Raw genomic sequence first — 22,423 nt, forward strand, 5'->3', positions numbered from 1 at the left:
CCTGGGAGGGGGGCTGTGTGGTCAGCAGGAAAGGCTACAGCTAGCTTTGGGGCATGAAGAAGGAACACACCCAGATCCTTATTCACCACCCACTTCATCCACTGCCTGCCTCCCAGTCTCCCCATCTCAGCCTGATGCTCCAGTATTCTGAATCCAGAGTGCTGATTCACCTACTTAACCATGAGGCTGAAGTTCAGAATGGCTGTCAAAATCTGATCATCTGTAACAGCAAAAAAGTCAATGAACCACAGAGAGCAGACAGCTGGGCCTTTAGAGTCCCCTGTTTTGATGGCCTTGTCCACTCCTTGTCTCCTCATTACCTTCATGGCTCAGCCTCACTACAATGCGCACCCAGTTGGGTATAAATAGGTCTATCTTAGAGTGAAGGCTCCGATGTAAAAAGGTTAAACCACCCTCCATCTATGGAAAACATTCCATTATCACTGCATTTTTTATTAAAGTGAAGATGCTTCCCTACTGTGCACAAAAAGCTATTTGTCCTCGTACTGTATAAATATTTGATGCTGGTCTTTCAGTGAAAGGCCACCTTAATATTCCAAGTTTATGATTTACAACTGTGGGAAAAGGAGATTTGTCATATTACTTCAAGAGGTAAATTCTATGAGGCAACCACTCTTCTCCTGCAGCCTCTGAGACATTAAGACCATGTCTATCAAGCTAACCTTCAGACTCAGCCCTAGACCGCTGTGCTTTGCCAAAGCCTAGCCTGAATGTGCACACTGTGACAAGTGGTCAGTGTATTTGGTCTGTTTTTGCAGGGTTAAAAACTAAGTGTTACTGTTCTCCATTAGCACGCTGGACTAGCTGGCAGAACAGATGCTCTAGGCTCTCTGAGGGTGCCTTCTGTCCACCAGAGGCTGCACGGTGCTCTTGACACCGTCTTGATTCCAGGATTGGCACTGGCCAACTGCATAAGCACAACGACACATGCCGTCATATGACATGTGACCCCATGGCAAATGTAATCACTGTTCAACCAATCCCAGACAACAGTGCCATGCGGCCTCCCAATCACACTGCAGCTAATTTGCTCTATTAACCAAAGAATGAGCAAGGCTGCCACCTTCTCTTGCTTCTTGAACACTCACTGCTGCTCTGGGCCTGCCTGCCTTCGAGGCACTGAATCATCTAGAAAAGATATTACTCCTCTTCAGCTAGAAAAGGGTTAGCTTGCAAGTTGCAGTGCCACTTAGCTTACCAGATAGGGAGGAGACACATTCTGATTCAGTGTTTGTTGGGTGTGAGGCAGTCTGCCAGGTGCAGCTCAAGGTTATTCATTGAATCCTCCCCAAAATTCCAAAAGAGTCATCATTCCCTTTTAGTGGGTAGACAACTGAGTTAAATGATTTGTCCATGTTCATATGGAATACAAGGGCCAAACCAGACCTGAAATGTGGTTGGTTTGATTCTAAAACCTACCCACTTTCAACAACAGACATTTATTGAGTTACTACTAGGATGAGGCAGACTTGTTTGAGGAACTGGGGGTAGGTGCTAGACAGGCTAGCTTTCTACCCTGGCAGAGCTGGTGCTTTCTCGTCCCTGCACCATACTCTCTGCCTTCGTGGTTAGGATGAGATTTCTGTCAGTCACAATCAGACGGGCTTAGGGCTTCTGTTTGGGGCTACATCCGTGCAGATGCCATGCTGTCCTATATGGGGCAAAAAAATTTAAAAAATATGCTCGTAAATGGCTACGTTACGCATATAGCTGTATATCTGACACACTGGAATAGTACACAGCAATGAGAGAAAATGGTCTGCAATTAAGTGTAAATATGTGGACAAATCCCACCATGACAAGTGTATACTCCATTTGCATAAAGTTCGAAACTCATCCACAGTGTGTCAAGCAGGGACCGTGGTTACTCCAGGTGGATGGAAACAGTACGGGGCATGTGGGGGCCTCTAGGGGTTGATATATTCTATTTTTTTATCTATGTGCTGGTGACATGGGTGTGCCCACCTTGTGAAAAGCTACTGAACTATACCCTTATGATCTGCACCATTTTTTACGTGTGTGCTAAACTGGAATAAAAGTTTAAAGATGTCCTATGGACACACAAGAAAATGCATTTCATGGTATATATGCAATTTAGCCCCTACATTATTAAGTGGCTTCTTTGAAATAGAAGCCCTGCCTGTAACCACTAGGCCAGACATTCCTGGAGATGGTGGTGTCCCCAGGGAGTGGCTGCCAAAAACACCTGGTACCTCTTCATCCTGCCTGTCTGACCAGTCCTGCCCTAAAATCTGCAGATTCCTGGTGAAACACTCCAGTATCAGCTTTTTCCCTCATCACCACTAGCATTACTCAGCATTATCCAGAACTATCATTAGTCACCTTCTGTATACAGGCACTGTGATGTTAAGAAAGTACAAAAAGTAGGACCTGCCTGGGGGGTTGGTTGCAAGTATGTCTGTATAAAATATACACCCCACATATTTAATATATGTTTTACTAAAAACATGTTCATGTTTTTTACATATGTATTTTGCAAATATATGGTCACGGAGGATATGCTAGGTGTCAAAAAAGGTGGCATAAATACAATGCCAAGTGTTATTGGATTTAGATGCAGCTGGGGCATCAGAAGAACTCTAAAGGAAGACCTAATCTTTTAAAAAGGTAAGGCGCAGAGAGACATCTGGGTGTAACGTGACCCCTATGTGACACAACGTGGCGAATGCATTGCCTGGAATGTATGCTAGTCGTAATTCTTAATTTATCAAGGCCTTAGGACTAACTTCCAGTTTACAGGAAATAGAGGCTAGAGAAATAAGATCAATGACACCATGAGCAGTGACCAGATGAATCCATAACGCAGGACATTCTGCAGAATAAGAGGCTAGGTTCCTCTTGAGCAGTCAGGGAAAGAAAAAAGGGCTTTTTTTTTTTTTTTCTTTTTAAATGCTAGTATTTTTCCTTTTGCAAAAACAGAAGTGAGGATATGGTCACCGCAAACACTGACTGTTGCTGGAGTGGATTCTGGTTTGGATAATCAGCTGCAAAGGCCACTTCTGAAACAAAGAGATGGAGGTCTGCCAGGGTAGGGAAGGGCAAGGGCGTGAGGAGCAACGAGCAGGGGTGGGCGAGCGGGGTGGGCCACGGAAGGCAGGGCGAAGGGTGAAGTTGGGGGCGGGGGATAGGACAGAACAAGAGGAATGCCGGGCGAGGCAGGACGAGAGAGACGGTGGCAGCGGCAGCAGCCTCAGGGGCCAGTAGTGACAGCAGCAATTCTGCAGGCCCAGAGGCCCTGTGAGAAATCAGCCTCTTTGCTGGGTTTTCAGTGCTGGGCAGCCTCAGTCTCACCCCGAACTCCTGGCTCTCACCCACCTCCTCTGCAACAGCCGGCTCAGCTGGGGGGCTCTGCTCCTGGTCTTCCTCTAGAAATAGAGAATCTGGCCTTCATCTCACTGGCTGACATGTTCCTGAGTGCCTGTTTCCTCTGCTACGTGTCCCCGGGACTCATTCTTGCTTCCCATTAGGTCCTGCCACTTCCCCAGAGTGACCTTGGAGTCCTCCTCTCCCCACCTGGAGAGCCGCTAAGGTCCCACCAGGGGCCACGTCTTTCCTCGTCCATCCCGCCCACCTCATGGGTCATTTTGTCTGTCGACTCCCTTCTTTCTTCCTGCCACCTTCTTGATGTTACTAGCCAGTAACCTTGACAATGACATAATGTCTCTGTGCCTCAGTTTCCACAGCTGTAACACAGGCATAACAACAGTACCTACTCCATTGAGGTATTGTGAGGATGAAGTCAGTGCTAAGTTTGAATTGCTGAGAGCAGCATCCACAAAAAGCAACCGCTAAGTGTCCATGGTCATCACTATGTCCCTCCTCTGCCCTAAGTTTACCAGAGCTCACGGGCAGAGCCTCCTCTAGCCCAAGGCACCTGGTCATTCTAAGGTTTAATGAATGACCCAGGGAGAGGAGTCCTGGACACAATGAGCAGGAGCTCAAACTTGAGGACTGTCCGAGTCTTTCTCCATCCTGGGGTGGGAGGCAAAGGGAGGGAGTGATGCCCCGAGAACAGAAGCTCTGGAGTCTGCTCTGGGTAATTCAGGCTGAAACATCACCTTGTTTATGGGACAAAGTTCTCGTGAGTTTTATGACTCTGTGGAAAAGATTTTGGAGTAAAAATCTCTATTTAAGAGTCATGGCTGGTGCCTTTCCAGATGGCAAACAGCTTAAAGATGTGTTGCTAGCTCTGCCAGATTTATTTGTAAGGACACTAATTATCTCATTAGAAATAGGTTCCTCTCATGATTATGATTAGCTTGCCATCTTTTGTTTTGTTTTTTTGATTCTGGGAAAAGAACGTAGACTTATATCATCCCTGGCCAACAGAAACCTTGGACTTTTCCAGAGCAGAAACGCCCTAACCCAGCAAGCATTACTCCCAGTCACCCTCTTCCTCCCGACAGACATATAAGGGTGAAATCGTGTTGAAAATCAGAGTGGGTTTTCATTCGTTTTGTTCTGAGAATTTTGCAGCCTTCCCTGACATAGCTACGGACAGCTGTGGTGGAGCTCTAAGATACGGGCTGCTTCTAGGGAGATGCCTGGCCCCACAGAGGACTTCACGGTTGCGCTTGCCAGGGGAAATTTCACGTTGTGCCTTCAGGGCAGGAAGAATGAATTTAACGTGGCTAAAGCCAAGGGAGGCTATAACAGTATTTCAAACACTCAAGTCCCATCTGAAGAAAAAGCTGCTAAGTTGTCTGTGTTTCTGGACTCCAGGTTGATGAGTGGGGTGAGGGGAGGAGGAGGCTAACTCAGCCTTGATGGCTAAGCCATAATGGTGGACAACAGTAAATGGCTGTGTGAACGTCCAGGTGTTCTTTCTTGGGGGTCTTAGGGCCTCTAACCTGCTGAGGCAGTGGGGGCAAACAGAAAACCTCCCTTTTACTGCCCTGATTCTCCTAAGCAGGGAAGACATTCCAGTGGCCACCTGTGTATCCACTATCCCCAGCACCACCCCACATACCTTCAACAACTAATCCTCAGTTTCCTAGGGAGGAACGTAAAACTATGCGTGGCCACAGAGAGCAGCTACGCGCACTGAGAGGGGATGAAAGGAGCCACTGTTGCCACAACCCCAGATGGGCAGTGGGGTGTCCCTGCAGGAAACAGGGAGCCAAAGGGCCCCTCCCTGGCCTCCCCTGACACTGACAAGTCAGGCTATAAACATCTGCCCCAAGTTGGCCCCAAGCATGTATCGCCTCTGGTGTTTTATGATACGTCTCAAACCAGACCTCGACAATCCCCAAAGATCCTTTGGGGAACTTTGCAGGTTCTAACGGAGGGCTTCCTTGTGTAGAGGGAGGTTATCCACCTGGCCGCTAGGGCACAGAAGTGACCCTACATTATGTATTAAAGACCTGTCTATTCTACAACTGCACCGACCAAATGCACACTGACTAGTGACACTAGCCACATATAGTTATTTAAACTTAAATTAATAAGATCAAATACATGTTACAATTCAGTTCTTCAGTCATAGTACCCTCGTTTCCAGCTGGTGGTTGGCATACTGGACAACCCAGACACAGAACAAACACCTGTATCATCAAGGGCACTTCTACTGGACAGCCCTGCTCCGGATGTTTTTTTTTTTTTTTTTTTTTTTTTTTTTTGAGATGGAGTCTCGCTCTGTCACCCAGGCTGGAGTACAGTGGTGCTATCTCGGCTCACTGCAACCTCTGCTTTCCGGGTTCAAGCAATGCTGCTGCCTCAGCCTCCTGCATAGCTGGGGTTACAGGCACCTGCCACCATGCCCGGCTAATTTTTTTGTATTATTGGAAGAGACAGGGTTTCAGCATATTAGCCAGGCTGGTCTTGAACTCCTGACCTTGTGATCCGCCCACTTTAGCCTCCCAAAGTGCTAGGATTACAGGAGTGAGCCACCACGCTCAGCCTCTGGTTGTATTCTTAACAAGCCAATCACCTTTCTATGTCATTCATGCATTCAACAAATGGTTATGGACCACTACACTATACAACACCTGCTGCTACTATGATAACATGTCAATATTTGGCAATGATACTTCAATAGACACTTGGCATTCAAAATTAAGACCTCTGTGCTATATCATGTTCTAAGGCTTTACGTGGTTTAAGGTACGTTCATTTAGAATTCAGAATGGTCTCTATTCTCAGGATGCTTGCTGGCATTTGGGACTGCAAACAATGTGGAATCCAAACTCTGTTCATGACTCTGCTAATTCTTGAGAGAAAACGGCTCAACAAGACACGGTGCTGTTGATGCCCCCTGCCAGGTTTTGCTGAGATTGACAAATTTGGTGTTATGTTTCATTTAGGAATCCTGCTGACTGACAGCCCTCAGGATACGCACGTGCTGCTGGCATGTTGGTCCCACTCCCCAAATAGCCTCCCAGATTTGACACACCCTGGTGACTCAACTTGCTTTCTTGTTAACCTGAAGCCCTTTCTTTGTTTGACACATTTTCCCCCTGTGGGCAGACTTTCTGCCTTAGGAGAGCTGACAATAGTGCTATTCCATGCAGCAAACCATTAGAGATAACACATTACTGGGGAGGGGGGTCCTGGGTGCTGGGAGACCTGGGAACAATGTGTGTCTCAGTGGAGCTTACAGAAACCAGGCTGTTCAATTTATTTCTCTGCTGTTAATTTCAAGGTGCTGCTACTGCTACTTCAAACTGTAATAGTGTCTACAAACAATTTGCACTTTGGAATGGCACAATCCCAGGGGGTAATTAACAAATCCGGGGAACAATCTTTTTAAAAGCCTTTAAAAGCAACGGAGACTGAGGCCACCTTCAATGAAATAGAATCTCTCCACTTTCTCTGTCATTTCAGAAGCTATCTGGCTGACTCCTAGAGAGGTTTAGAGAGTACAGGTTCTGGACTTTATGGAAAGTTCCTCAAGATGTGTTAATTAGAAATAAAATGCAGCATGGTTATCAGCTGCAGAGCTTTCTGAATGAAACGGGCTCTGAGAGGGTCTAAGATTTTGAGAGTCAGAAGCAGAGTTCACAAAGGGCCACGGAAGGACTGCGAATTCCATACCATTCTCTATTCCAAGGTAGAAGACTGCGTTCACCAGCATGCCGCCTTTCCGGAAGTGATCGCTCATGTGCTCTAACCAGTTGGCATCCAAGCCGCTCACTGTCTGGCCATTCTTGGAGACACGGAGAGGAATGGTGACAGGGTAGTATTGCCGGCACTTCTGATGGCTCTTCGGTTTGTTGAAAAGGGCGAAGATCTCCATTTCTGTTGGGATTTGGGGAGGGAGTGGAGAGAGAAGAGGTCAACCACGGTAAAAATCTGCTTCATCGGGTTTAGTGGATCTCTCAGGAGCTTGCGTAAATGATATGATAAATGCAGAAATCTCTGTGAGGCTGTATTGTTGCCTGATAATAAAGCCTCATTCCAAGTAGTAAGTGGAAGCTGCCTTAAAGTAACATAGACCTGAAAGGTTGGGCTTCTGATGGGGGACTTAGGTTTTTAATCTAGAATATAATGAACAGCTGTTATCTGGGATTCATGTGCACCGTTAGGAGTTTAAGAAACGAACATAGGAGGTGGTTATAGAAATTCATACAAAGATGTGTTTTGGAAATAAAAGCAGCCATATCTGGGGGAGAGTGGTCTTTTAAAAAGTAAAGGTACATATCGCTTCTCGGCCTTTTGGCTAAGATCAAGTGAAAAGTAAAGGTACAGAGACACATAAAAACAAAATTACTGCTCTAATTCCAGGAACCTTGTACACTCCTGAACTCACTATTTATAAACTGCAGCGGTGTTTCCTGGGGCCGAACTCATAATACTTAATCAAGTACATCAAAAATACATCATTGATATGTAAAAATAAATACGTTCCCGTAAATGAGAGTTCCTGCCTGGAGTAGCAGGTCGGTCCAGCCAAGGGGGCACGGGGAATGAGTGCTGAGCTCTTGGTTCCTTCATTTATAGCTCAGTTCTTCAGCAATCAATAACCGCTGCCACCCACAGCTGAGCCGCGCCTGCCTACGTGCAGCTGGGCATGGGTTAGCAGCAGCAGCCCCCAGAAGCAAATACCTGGAATTTCAATCTAAGTCTGAAAGTCTATTTTTGTGCTCCTCATTTAGTCAAGTAATCGGTTGACCCAGCTTAAAAAGTCTTGCTTACACAGGCTAGTCAGGAATATGCTTTGGTTTCCAAAAATATCTTCTTAAATCATAAGAAAATCCCCACCCTTCTTTGAAACAAGAATTTAAAGGTCATAAACAATGGTTGACATTAGCAAGAAGGACAAAGCACACTCATGATCCCTGCATGAGACACCTGGACCCACACTCTCTGATGCTGTTTCCCAAATTTCAGTATCTCACAGTGTTTCGTGGTATCCAAGTACTAGTTGATTTTTTAATTGAATCACCTTCCTTTATTTAAACAATTTTTTTTTAAAGGAAACCTTATTTCATGACTGTGAAGGCAATCCAATACCATGTGCCAAAAACACGGGGTGATGAGGCAGCACATCAACACCAAATATGTTCATCCATCTAACATCTAAAATTATCTCACGTAGGTCACAAAGTCTTCTCACAGCCCCATCTGAGCAAGCACCAGCAGAGATCTCTAGGGACCAACGCTGGGCCATATTACTTTGTTATCAGCAACACCTGAACGAACAGGAGCTGTTTCAGGCTTTCTGCCTAATAGAACAATTAGGAAAGGAAGGTGCCCATCTTCGAAAGTGGGCACCTGGATTTTAAACACCAGTTCTAGCCTGTTCCTCATCCCCATCCCAAGTTGCTTTTCTCAGCCCTCCTGCTTACTCAGGAAGCCATCTCCAGCTGGAAAATACTTTCACACCAGAAATTAGGTCCTGGCGTATAGAGCTGGCAATCATTAGACTAGTTCGTGACTTCAAAATACAAACTAGAAATAGTTCGTAATGGAGGGAATCCAGCCATGGATTAGGGCTGGGGTGGGCAGGAGGTGAACTAGATGATCGGGTGTTTTTTAGTCCTGGGTGCCGGGGGTTCAATTAAAAGCTCAGCTACTGAGGGCAAGAGGATAAGCAAGGTTTTAGTGAGTTCTTGCCATCATTTGGATTCCTTCAAAAGCAGACCCTGCAAGCTTTCCTGTGCACGTAGTTTATCTGGGAAGTGATCCAGGAAACAAAGGGAAGGAGTAGGAATGGGAAACGGGAGGAGACGGAGATGATGCCAGTGAATGAGCATGTTCCCCCTGGGGCAACTGGGGCTCAATCCAGGGACCCTGAGTCACTGTAAAACACACCTCAGATTCACCCACCAAAGGCAAGGAAGGTGGGACATTTATCCTCATAAATTGAGGGTCACTCCCCAGGGCCCATTCCTAAGAATGCCTGCAGGCAGAGAGGCTAAGGAGGCTGTGGGCCTGGCCCGAGCTGTCCACAGGTGACCCCAGCATGGGCCACAGCACCACTCGCCACAGCCTGCTACAGTCAAGCACAAATGCAAATGAATTAAGAGAAAAAAAAAAAAAAATCACAAACCTTGCATGGGAGAAGTAGGTGGGGAATTTGGAAGTGGCCGAAGTCCAGAACTGCATGGCAACACTTGATCACACAGAAGGAACTCCCACTCAATGGCAAGACAAAAACACAACTTTCCCAAACACGTCATGAAGCTGTAAAAGGGGAAGGCCGAAGGGGAAGCGAGAATGCTGGGGGTGTACTGGAGGAAGACAGAGACCCTCAGAAAAGGTAGACGGTGCTGACAGCTCTCCAGGCTTGATCCTCCCCAGGGGGCCAGACTGAAGCCAGAGACAGAAATAAATTCCTCAGGAAGGAAAAGGAAACAGCGTTGGAACCAACAGTCTCCGAAGTATCAGCAGCAATGAAACATTGGGAGAAACCTGACCGCAGATGCGTAACCCTTGTGCCCTTCTCTGTCCCATCGTCTCCTTGGCCCCAATCCTTTCTCTCCTCACGTGGAAACCAGCCAAGAGAAACTGTCCAAAAGTGATGCCCTTTGATGTTCTAATATTCTGATTCCCCAACACACATCCTCACGTGGGCAAGCACCAAGGATTCTAAAAAGAAGCCCCATGTTTGTTTAAATCTCAGCTGCTCCGTGACTCTGCCATGACCCGAGCTGGAAGAGTTTTCCAGACGTGGGACAAAAAAGTCCCCAAGGGATAGGGAAGCCATTGTTTCTGGGATGTTCTGGGAATGGCTGAAGGGCTGCACTGGCAGAGCACCCAAGGAGCATCGGGACTGTCTTCTTGTCTCTCCCTTTGCCCACCTTGTCTCATTTTGATCCCTCCTGTTGCACTCGTGTTTGCTGAGTTGACCTAAGCTGACCAGAGGAGAAAGTGAGGGCAGGCCAAGGGGGCATGGTGCCCAAGGGTGGGGGTGACTGAGACCTGCCAGCCTGAGGGCCTGGTCCATTCAGGCCTTGCCAGGCTACTAGGGAGTGGGAGCAAAGAGGCAGGTGTCCAGCCCTGAGGTCTGTGCCTGGGTGTGGGGACTCAGGCACGAGATGGAAGGCTGCAGTTTGCCTGCTGGTGGGGTCCCAGAGAGGCCCCGTCTCAAGGGTAGGCAGGGGACTGGCTGGCCCTGCTGTCCCAGGAGACCTCTGGCCTGGAGAGAAGAAAGAGTTTACAGCCTGGCTGAAAATCTGGGACTCCAAGGGCTAGCTGGGGGAGGAGGAGGCAGCTGGTCATTAGCTGCACTGGAAGGAACAAGTGGGTGTCATACTTGGCTGGGCAGCCCAAGCTGGGTGGGGACTGCAGGCTGCTGAGGTCATGGCAGAAGGGACTAAGCAGAAAGGTTTGCATTGGGAAGACAGGCAGTGGGCACTGTGGTGGCAAGGCAGGGCAGGAGGGTAGAAGGACCCCAGGCTGCTCCAGCCAGAGGTCTAAATCTGGGTGAGGCTGCTCAAGCTTCGATCAGGCTTGGGTACTAACAGCAGGGCATGTCTGGGCCACTGTGAGGCCCGCTTGCCAGGGCAGCAGGGAAAAGCATAGTTCAAGGACTGCCGCATGCACAACAATCCACGGGAATCCACTGGTCAGGATGACAGCAGTCACAGGCATGTGTCCCGCATTTACAAGGGTCTTTCACCTTCACCATCTCATGTGACTCTCCAATGTCGATGGGAGGGGCGGCACTGGTTCTGTGCCCAGAAGCATTAAGTGGGTCCCCCAGAGATCACAAGCCTGTAAGTGGCACAGCCAAGAGTCTTTCAAACCCCAAACCCTGGGCTCTTTCCCAAATCTAACAAGAGGCTAATTTTATCAGGATACAGAAGGCAGGGGCCGATGACCACGGGTGGGAGCTCAATAGCTCTTTGTTAATGGACTGAGTAAAAGGCCAGAAAGATGGCAGCAGGTGGCAGGTCTGGGAGGGGGCCACATCATGGGGTCCACCTATCCCAAGGGCGTGGGGAGGGAAGGTGCCCTCACATCAGGAAAGCCCAACCCTCGGGTTTTAGCCATTCACAATGAGCTGGCAGCCAGGGAGGGGTACTGAATACAATCCTCTTAGCCAGAAATGTGATTGGCATCACAGGCTCAGGTTTCTGCTGACACTTCCAAGTGTTTTAAGTGAGGAAGTGCAGGGTAGGAAGGGCAGTGCTTGGAAGACTTCTTATTTTGGTGACAGCGAGAATGATTAGAATTTTTGTGAACTTGTCTAGGCTCCTCGTTTCTCTGATGAAGTTGTGGCAAAAGAGATGCTGAGGCTGTCTCTGCACAGGCTCCGGTGATCACTGCACAGCATGGACCTCCAACCAAAAGGAAATTCCCCCAGACTGGGAAATAAAAGTCAGTGAGCAGGAAGAGAAACTGGCAGGGGTAGCAAGGGCGTGACGGCTGCACCGAGCCCGCAGAGATGGGGAGGGGCGACCTGCCCCTGCTACCACACAGAGGATCCACTGCAAAGTCCTGTCTGAGCAGTCACTGCCTAGATTCCTCTCCCCAGGGCCTCCTATAAAGGAAATAAATTAACTGAGGAGAAGGAGGGAAGAGGAGGCGGATTCCCTCTGGATTTTTTTTAATTGTCTTGCTGTGATTGCCTATTTAAGCCCACCTGGCAGAAGAGGAGTAAAAACACTTCACCCGCCTTAGGGGGCCCGAGAGAAGGCAAGCTGGGAGCTGAGCACACAGCGGGGAGGGGCACCTGGGGGGGCCTGTGTGTGCCTGTCAGGGAGTGGATAGTGAGTGGACTTCTCAGGAGAAAGATTAGGAAAGAGGCCGGGGGTCAGGTGAGGGTCACAACCAATGGGGACAGGGTCCCTGGATGTCCAGCCTTCAGGGAGGCCAAATGCTCAGGCTGTGATAAAGAAATTTAACTGTATGGGGGTATGAAAGGTGACGTTCCCTACCTGTGAAATGGACATAATAGTAGCATCTTCTGCCATAAAGCTGTTGTGAGGGGTAACAGATGACACAGAAGGACACAGATACACAGAATCGTGCATGTGGAGGGTGACTGCCTTTGTGACCACTGAAAGGCTTATAGGTGAAATGATCCCTGAATGGAAAACCCAAGGGCTCACTGAATCCACCAAAGGAGGGAAAAAGGGTAACAGTGAGCTGCCTAAACGTCAGGATCTGCAGCCTGAGCAGAGATGTGCAGAGACAGGCAGTGTTTACCTGCCTAGGGCGACCGCGTGAAGGCGGCTTTCATCCCTCCTCTGGGCCTACCCCGGCAGAGCTGCAATTCTCACCCACTGGTGGGCTGACCGCCTTCAGAAACACACGCAGTCACCCACTCCTCCCCAGCAAGGTCTGTTTCTCCAGGAGAGAACAGGGATCTGGGTGATGGAATAGGGGCCAAGAGGCTTTGGGTATCCATTTTTCTGGGTGTTCAGCTGTCAGGGGAGATTCTGGGTGAGGAAGGTGAGTGGCCACAGGGTAGCAGGAAGGTCCTGGGCACCTGGAGAGGTTCCTAGGACAAGTCTCCCAGTGAGTAATGCTCTCACAGAAGGCAGGAAGTCTGGAAAGAGTCTTGGAGCAAGGTGGGCTCTGGAACACAGGAAGGATCTGAAAACTCCTGAGGAAACCTCAGTAGTAACTGCCTCCTTTCTCAAAGCCAGGATTCCATGAGAGTGGAGCTCGAGCATCAGGAACTACTGAGCCTGTACCTCAGTAACAGCAGCTCAGACTCACGAGTCAAGCAGTGCTGAGCGCTTTAAATGGACATCTCTTTTAACCTTTCCATAAGGGACTATCCTTCTAGCCCCATTTGGCAGGGTGTGAAAACGAGGCATGGAAGGCAGGCTAGAATGTAGGTAGAGGCTAGATTCTTGAGCACTGTGCTCCTCATCTCTCCTCACTCCTGCCCTTTCTCCTGGGGGCCTCAGCCTGGCCTGACCCTCATCCTCCCACAGTCCTGGACCCGTTATAGAAGGTCTTCAATGAGGCCCATCTTCCCGCTCAGGATTCGGAGCACACACATCCAGCCCCAACATTCACGAGAAGACGGAAGTTTCTGGATTAAGACCTAGGCGTTCATGCGGAGGACACACTGGGATTAAATGCATGCTCAGCTACTCCATGAGGGCAACAGGCATCTGCCTCAAGCAGAGAAAAACCATACAAATGAAGGGCTCTATTCAGTGCATACTTCAGAAGGCTTAAGGCCTTGATTAAACAATAGGCTTGGCAGGGCGCGGGGGCCCACGCCTGAAATCCCAGCACTTTGGGAGGCCGAGGCGGGCGGATCACGAGGTCAAGAGATCAAGACCATCCTGGCCAACATGGTGAAACCCCGTCTCTACTAAAAAATACAAAAATAAGCTGGGCTTGGTGGTGTGTGCCTGTAGTCCCAGCTACTTGCGAGGCTGAGGCAAGAGAATTGCTTGATCCCAGGAGGCGCAGATTGCAGTGAGCCGAGACTGTGTCACTGCACTCCAGCATGGCACCTGGTGACAGAGCAAGACTCTGTCTCAAAAAACCAAAAAAATAGGCTTACTACATCACAGAACTGAGGCAGCAGCTCCCATATCTCCCTCTGAATGAACTTTGCAAATAAACCCCTGGAATTAACCAGAACTTCTTGAGAAGAATTAATTTTCTTTTCAAGAAGTTCTGATGTAACAAAAGAAACTGTTTCTCCCATTTTCCCTTCTCGAAACACCACCTGTTATCACTTGCAAGAGGCTAATTTCAAGAATTAGTAAATCAATGATCATAAGAATACAGACCAGGAAGATCACCCAGAAAGCCCTCCTAAGCCCTGGGGGTCTTCTATCAGTCTTCATACTTGTTTGCCTTCCAAAGGCTGGAAGGGGCCGCATGGCTCATGTAAGTACCTTGCTGTCAGGAAATGACTGGATGCTAGATTTCCTGGACAAAGGGGAAATATGGATGGTAGATTTCCTGAAGAAAGTAAGAAAAAGGAAATACAGAGAAACGGAAGGAAACTTTGCTGCCTGTAAATCTTAAGGGGCTTGGTAAATCTTGTTAGTCTATCAACCAGGAAAGACCAAGCAGAGGGGTGTCAAGGGAAGGTGAGTGAGCCCACCTGGTTCCTATGTCCAATCTGCCTATTTCCAGCCTGCGGAACACATTCTCTCTCTAAAGCCCAGTTTGCTCAACCGTAAAACGTCTTGCTTTAGGCAGGTATTTTAACAAGTGGAGTGTACGTTCTCATTGGTGCCTGGCAGGCCGACACTTCCTGCGTGAAAGCTGGGTAATTCAAGGGCAATTTTGAGAGCACAGGGGATAAAAGAACTCACCGTCTAGAATCCACTTCAAATGTGACGTTTGGGAGCAAACTGCAAGTCAATTTCATGTGGTTCTGTCCTCCCCAGAAGTTATAACTGCAGTTAAGTAAACAGTCAGGTGGCCCAGATAACTGCTTGATAAAGTTTTTCCTGTTTGATGGACTGCTGCCTCTATACTCCAATTCCATTCCTTTTTCTCTGAGATACCATGGGGATTAATGAAAAGCTGTTAGCCGCTCTTTAAGTGGGTCAAAGCTCCCAGTGCTGACATACTTACTCCCTGAGAGTGGCTCTTCATGCACCTCCAAGGGGTCGCTGTCTAGTCCGTCCAGTGTCTTGCTCACCCGCCGCGGTGAAAGTTCTCCACCATCTCCCTCTCCAGACGGTAAGCTGGGCTGCTCGGTGATGGGCACCTCCCCTCTGGGGCCTGAGCTGGGCTCCGGGCTTTGGTTTCTCCCAGCTGAAGTACCGCACACCTCCGCAGCCCCCAGTTTCTCATTCTCTGGCGATGTGGGCTCCCCGCGTGCGTTTTTTGCATCTCTGGCATCCTCGGTGCTGTTGGCAGTAGACACGGGAGCATTGCTGCCTGCCAAGTTCACAGGGGAATGGTACTGGGGTATAACACCAACGAATTTCAGGCCCTGGCTTGCGGCCTCTTGGATCTGTGAGGCAAACAAAAGGAAGGGAAGCAGGTGAATGGAATGGTCTATCAAAGAGACACGTGCTGCGTGCAAAGCGCCTCCCTGAGGCTTGCGAGGCTATTTCAGGTGCACGTGAAGAATTCCAAGCTGGCAGGGCACCTGGAACGGTACCGTGGCCCGAAGAGGACAATTACTTATTTTTTTTTTTAAAAAACTATGTTGTCTGAAGGAACAATAAGCTCTGAAGGATTGAAAGCACCACTTTGAAACGCTGCATTAGTCCTTATTAACATTTTTTAAAGAGGTTGGAAAAAGTTCTAAACAAAGAGTTTGAAAGAGGAAGTTCGTTTTGGTAAGAGTTGTATTTTTTGTTACTTTTCTTCAGATGAATCACTGACTTCCTGCCCATCAGGCTACTGTATAACTACAGCTTGTCTATAAAAGCATATACTAACAACAGATGGCATTTTATGACCCAGAGAGCTTCCTTTTTTGACAATAGCTCTGGCAGAGAGGGGCAGAGGTAGGAAAAATCACCCCCGTGCCAAGGCTGTGGGTATATCCTCCCTGAGATGTGCCATCTGACGGACGCCTTGCTCCCTGGTGATCTCAGGCTTAGGGAAGGGGAAAGGAGCCCAGAGATCACGCCCAGCCCACAGCCACAGACTGAGTCTTGCTCTCCAAGTCCTGGTCCACACCACCCAGCACAGGTAGCCGGGCGATCGTTCCTTCTCACTCCCTGTACCAACGGGTGGGGGGATGAACACCCACCTGGAAAACCGGAGAACTTGAACTCTCCCTCTCCCTAAAAAATAGCCCAAGGCAATCGGATTGAGTGCAAGTCATAAGTCTGAAGGAAAAATGGAAAGTAATAACCTAATAAAATCAAACAAGAGCCAGCCAAAACCAGAAGATAGGCTTTAGGGGACTTTCCAGGCAAGGACGCTTAAGTCACTTTACAAATAAATAAAGTGTTGCAGACCTCAGAGCTGTCTAAGTCTTAGTCACCAAACCCTAAGCAGATGACCTCGGAAAATCTGGAGGCCTCTAGAATGAAGTCTACCCTCATTTGAGAGTTAGTTTCACCAGCATGGAGCTGTTCTCTCGAAAGGAGAAGCAGCCCTGACATTAAATGGAAAGCCATTTTTGTTCCACACGGCAAATTCTGGAAAACTGCCGTTGCAAATGTGAAGCCCAGTCTTTCTTGAAGTCCTAGCCTGTGCTAGGCATAAAATAATCCCAGCATTAGTTACAGCCTAGTGTAGACCTGCTATGTCTAGGCATTGAGCTAGGCATTTTAGGTAATTTAAAACAACAAAACATTTAATCCTTCCATGACGCTGCATGGTATCATTGTCTCCATTTCAGATGAGGACACTGGGGCCCAGAGACATTAAGAAAGTTAGAAAGCAAGCAGCGAGTAGCCAGAGTGCACAACCAGGTCTGGACTGGCCAGGGTTCATTCTTTTAATCACAAGACTCTCTGGACACATCTCAAGGCATCAACTACATACATGTCTCTGGGCATGCACGTGTCCACTCATATGCCCAGAGCTGGCTCCATCCACTCCTCAAAAGTTACAAAAACAAAACACACAAAAAAATCTTAAAACCATGCATTCCATTCTGAAAATTTAGTTTTTCCCTCACTAATCTATGATATCCACCTATTTAAAAAATTATTCTATAAAGCTCCTAAAAGAAGACAGAGCAACACAAATTTTAACAGAAAATAGCAGGGAGATAACTATACCAAGGAACTCTGGAGGCTGAGGAAAGCCACTGCATGCAAAGCATACCTGGGAGCTTCCTGGCAACATAGGCCCAAAGAGGAAGGCAGTGGGTTTGACAGCCCTCATGTGAAATGAGACACCTGCACTAGCTTCTGCTCTGCTGCCTTACTGCAGAGGAAAGAGCGATGACTCCTGAAGCATTTTAATGACTGCTTCCATGGAGGACTCCATCATAGGCCAGTCTCAACTAGAGTCACAGAAAGAGCATGAAGTCTAAAGGCTTTTGAGAAGGCCTGACGTGGAGCCCCAGATGTGTGACTCACCATCTTGGGGAACCAGAGTAGATTATATGAACTTTCTGTACCTCAGCGTTCTCACGTATGAAATGAGTGAAAACACACTTCTTTTGCCGTTGCCCCGAAGCTTAATTTAGACGTTCCCTATGGCAAGTACGCCAAAGGACGGGGCACAAAGATGGTATCTCTAACCTCTCTGCTTATCGGTCCTGGGCTTCTGTGGTCCTGCAGAGACTGCTGAGTCATCTAGAGTGAAGAGATGAGGACTCCAGACCCAGGGCATTAGCCTAGCTCGCCCCTTCCTCACTGGGACTGGAAGAATTGGAGAGGCTCGGACACAGACATCTGCCCTTCTCCCACAACAAACTGGACAACCACATTCCTTTGCCACATTGTACTGCAAATCTGTCCTCTAGGCCAGGGCTTCTCAAAGTGTGGTCCCCAGACAAGAGCATCAGCATCCCCTGGGGACCTGTTGGAAATGCAGATTCTCAGGCCCCACCACAAACCTATTGAGTCAGAAGCTCTGAGGGTGGGATCCAGCAATCTGTGTTTTAACAAGCCTTCCAAAGATTCCAGTACAGCCTGATATTTGAGAATCACTGCTCTAGAATACACATTTCGTGAGGGCTGGGATATTTTGCACTGCTGCATTCCCAGTAATAGAATGATGTCTGACAGATAGCAGGTCCTCAATAAATATCTGTTGAATTAATGAATATATTAAATAATGTTTGAATATGTATATGTCTTCTCTCCCAAAATGAGCTCCTTGAAGGTAGGGATGAAGACATTAATTTTACAACTCTATAATTCAAAAAACGTTTAATAAGCCCCTACACTGGCCCAGACCAACACAGTACTTAGGTATCAGGAATATAAAATAGGATCCCTAACCCTCAAGAACATTTGGCCAATTATTGCAAACAGACTTTAAAAATCATTACACTATCATGGAACAATTAATACTTATAATGACATGTAAAAAGTCAAGATCCTAAACTTCATAGACTTTCTTTATTATGACAACTATGTAAAACATATACATAAACTATGCATGGAAACAGTCACCGAAATAAGAACAGCACTGTATTTGGGGAGAGGGGCTATGAGTGATTTTTTTCTATTACTGTGTAATTTTCAAAATTTACCTAAGGGGCATGGATGTTACTTTTAGAATTGAAAAAGTAAAAATTGAAACTGTAAAAATTCCTCACAGAGGGTAATATAGTAATGGAGGTAAAGGTATAGAAATGACCGTGACAACGAGGATTGTTTCTGCCTGAAGGGGAGGTTGAGAAAAGCTTCTCAGAGTAAATCGGGCATGTCACAAGTGACATGGTGGGACACAAAATGAAGAGCGAGAAATGTGGCGTAACTGGAGGGTGGATGCCTCACCTTAAATCATTCAAATCCATTTCTTTTTCAAAACGCCATGCTAGATAAAACCTATTTGGGGCCTACTCTGCAGACGGCTTTGAAGGATGAATCGGAGTTAACCAGATACGTAAAGGAAAAGGAAAAAGGAGACGGCAATCCATGTAAAGGCAAGGAAGGGTTATGACGGGCAAAAGCCTGGCAGTATGCAACAGCCTGGTGAGTTGAGGAAATTTCTAGAAATATTTATGGAACACGACATGAGAAACGAAGGGAAGCCCAGAAATGAGGCCTGACTGGACGTCACAAGGACTGGATCACATGTGGCCATGGATCTATGCCCGCAAAGCCTCCAACTTCACCCTGCAGGTCAGCACACCCCACTGTCCCACGCAGTCAAAACCGCGAGGAGAGTGCGAGTCTGAGGGAAAACCGCAAGGTTTCTTTGAATGCTCATCTTTTACCTTCAACTTCAGGGTGAATTTTGTATCTTACACCATAGTGCTGCCTTGGATCAAAACCTTTAAGAAGATGTCAAAGTTAAACGCTGCCCTTATCCCATGCGTTCCAGGGAAATTCACACCCCCAAGAAGAGGAGGCATATTTGTAGCTCTGCTTTTTCCTTCAGATAGATTTCCTGGAAGTGAAAATAATGCGTGAAGGGATATTAACTTTTCAAAGGCTTGGTAGAAGCTGCCAGATTGTTTACCAGAAAGGGTGAGTGATCCTTTTTAACTAAAAGACCACATTTAGATTTCAAGAAGATCAATATTCGGCTAGACCTAGGGGTCATGACACTTACAGTTCTGTCTTACCCTGGTATAGGTACTTCCCTCTTTTTCATCAAGTCATTTGACAGTGTACCTATGGCTAAATTAAATCCTGGTTCCCATTTGTGGATTTATAACCTTCACTGAGCCAGTCACACATTCATCACGGTGGTAGACATGCGATGTGTTCACCGGGGTGCATCCCTGGTCACCAGCTCTCCTCCACTCTACCCTCCCCTGATGACTCCCTCCACTCACATCAGTTTAGCCACAAGTCAGATGTTAATTACTCCCAAGTGTGAAGCCCTAGCCCCGGCTTTCCTTGGAATTTCAGACCTACACAGTAGACAATCACAGCTGTTGGGTCCACTGTCCATCTGGTCTCTCCAGCTGGAATCACAGTATCTTCTTCCCTTTCTCTAATCCTGTGTATCTGTTCACCACACCCTGCCACGTTTATCCCCCAGTGTTTTTAGAATTACTTCCTCATTCTCCATAAAGTGACTATCCAAGCTCACTTTACTTCAAGCCCTCATTATCTGTTGCTGGACATCACCATGACCTCAGGCTCTGCCACGGGCTTCATGAGCATGGAACCTAATCAACATGGAAGAACAGACCACGAGGAGCCAGGTCACCTCTGCCACGGAGTTCCCCATGGGCTCACACACATGCCCACATCTCTAACAGCTACGATGACAGGACACATTAACTGTTAACGTTGCACAACTCTTCTACAAAGAACTTCCTTGTGCATTTTCATAGGCCGCAAAATCTTACCTTACAGAAGAGGAAACTGCTTAAGAGAAGGTTATGGGACTAGTCAGACCTCACAGAGCTACCCTGAGGCCGTGCCTGGCTTTCACTCTGAGTATCCTAAGCCCAATCTGATGGCTCTTCAATGATACCACTCTTTCCACTTCATATAATCTGACCTGTGCCAAGATGCCCAGGTGGATGCCTGTTTAAACTGAAGTAGGCCTTCACCCACCTTCTTCTCATTTCTATTGCCTGTTAAGGACCCTCTTGCCCCAAATACTTAAAAGAGTAACAATTTCTGGTTTAAGCACTGAAAATTAAATATGGCTGTTCTGACTGATCCACAACTTCACTCAGTTGCTCTATAATGAGGAAGGACAAGCTCTACTGTAACTGTAATCAGGAATCATGGTGTAAAAAATATTTCTTTCAAAAATATTTTAGTTATATAAAAAGTCTCAATTCATTGTAAAAAAAATCTTTGGATATATAGTTGAGGAATCACTTTTATTAAAAATAACAATATGGCAGTAGATTTCTAGGATGGACTGTCTGTTTCTACTTCCAAAATGAGTATCATGTTGCTAATGATGAGTGCAACATATACTCTACGTGCATGCGATATATATGTTTGTGCTTTGTAGTATGTGTATCAATCAGGGTGAGAAATTGGTGAGGAAGAAATGAGACACAGATTGGATTTAGTAAAAACGAAAGCTATACGGAACATAAGAAAAGGAAGAGAAAAGCCTCCTGCTCACAGGCCAATAGGAATTGGAATGCCCACAGCCTGCAGTAGATAGCATGGGTAAAAAGTCAGAGGCAGTTCCAGGACTGTTTTGCCTGCCTCTAAAGAGGAAGGTGTCACAGTTAATTTTGAGTCCACTTGACTGAACTATGGTGACCAGCTGTTTGCTGAAACACTAGTCTAGATGTTGCTATAAAGGTATTTTTTAAATGTGTGATTGCCATTTACAATCAGTTGACTTCCAGTAAAGTGGAGTCCTCCATTATTAGGTGGGTCTCATCTAATCAGGGGAGGTCTTTAAGAGCAAAGACTGCGATTTCTCAAAGAAAAAAGAATGCTGCCTCTGGACTGCAGCACAGAAATTCTCCCTGGGTTTTTCCCCTTCAGACTCAAGACTGCAACACCAGTCCTTACCTGAATCTCCAGTCTGCGGGACTGCCCTGTGGATGTCAGACTTGGCCCCCACACTGATGAGAGCCAATTCCTTAAAATAATTTTCTTTCTCTCTGCCAGGAGGTAGGGGGAATAAGATAGCACAGGGCAAGCTGATGGAGGTCTCTAAATCTAAACCTGACTAGGCATGAAATAAAAGATAGGAATGGGCTCCCCAAAGACAGTGAACCCCAAACAGAAACAAGACAACTAGGACTTCATCTGGTTTTGATTCCAGGTCCTACGTGAGAGGCTAAAGCATGGCAGGAAGGCTTGCAGCCATCACTGTTGCCCAGGCAGAGGCAATTTCCCTCATCACATTTTGAGAACTGCTATATACCAGGTAAAGGAGGTTATATACGTAACTGATGGATATACTTTCTACAAGTTGTATAATAAACTTAATGAAATGCCCGTAACTAATGAGCTAATTATTGCTGGGAATCAGAAACTTACTGCTAAAAAAATAGAGAGCTGTGCTGTCCAATATCGTAGCCACTAGCCACATGTGGCTATTTATATTTAAATTAATTAAAATAAAATACAATTTAAATATTCCTCTCCTTAGTCACACTAGTCACATCTCAAGCACCCACGAGCCACCTGTGGCTAGGGACAATCCCATGGACTGTGCAGATGTAGTAGAACATCTCCATCATCACACATAAAGTTCTATTGGGTAGCTCTGCCATAGAGCACAATAAATCACATGAAATACTGTAACAGAGTTTTCAACAGTGATTTCAGAGGAACATAATATGGGGTAAAGTCCAAGCCTCACATCCACATGCTTATATAACCTAGATCAGACCCCTGCCCACTCTGGCCCTCCCTCCTAATTCACGCACCACCAATCTGTGACAGCAAACACAGCACACGCAGGGAACCCACAGCAGAGGCATGCCCTAGATGTCAAGAACAGGCACAAAAATGCCATTCTGGATTGCAGTTACACG

General features: G+C 47.0%; 1 protein-coding gene across 4 annotated transcripts in view; it reads right to left on the reverse strand.

The window, feature by feature from the left end:
* RFTN1 (raftlin, lipid raft linker 1) overlaps positions 1 to 22,423 on the reverse strand; it is a 207,440-nt gene that overhangs the window by 48,990 nt on the left and 136,027 nt on the right. For all 4 annotated transcript variants that reach the window (XM_003924931.4, XM_074405688.1, XM_074405687.1 and 1 more), the window contains exons 5-6: positions 14,989 to 15,373; positions 7,075 to 7,278 (exon numbers count right to left, since the gene is read on the reverse strand). In XM_003924931.4, coding sequence (XP_003924980.1) covers positions 7,075 to 7,278; positions 14,989 to 15,373 — 589 coding nt within the window. The remainder of the gene's footprint in view (positions 1 to 7,074; positions 7,279 to 14,988; positions 15,374 to 22,423) is intronic.

Source organism: Saimiri boliviensis, chromosome 9 (genome assembly GCF_048565385.1).
Source record: "Saimiri boliviensis isolate mSaiBol1 chromosome 9, mSaiBol1.pri, whole genome shotgun sequence".
NCBI classification, from domain to species: domain Eukaryota; kingdom Metazoa; phylum Chordata; class Mammalia; order Primates; family Cebidae; genus Saimiri; species Saimiri boliviensis.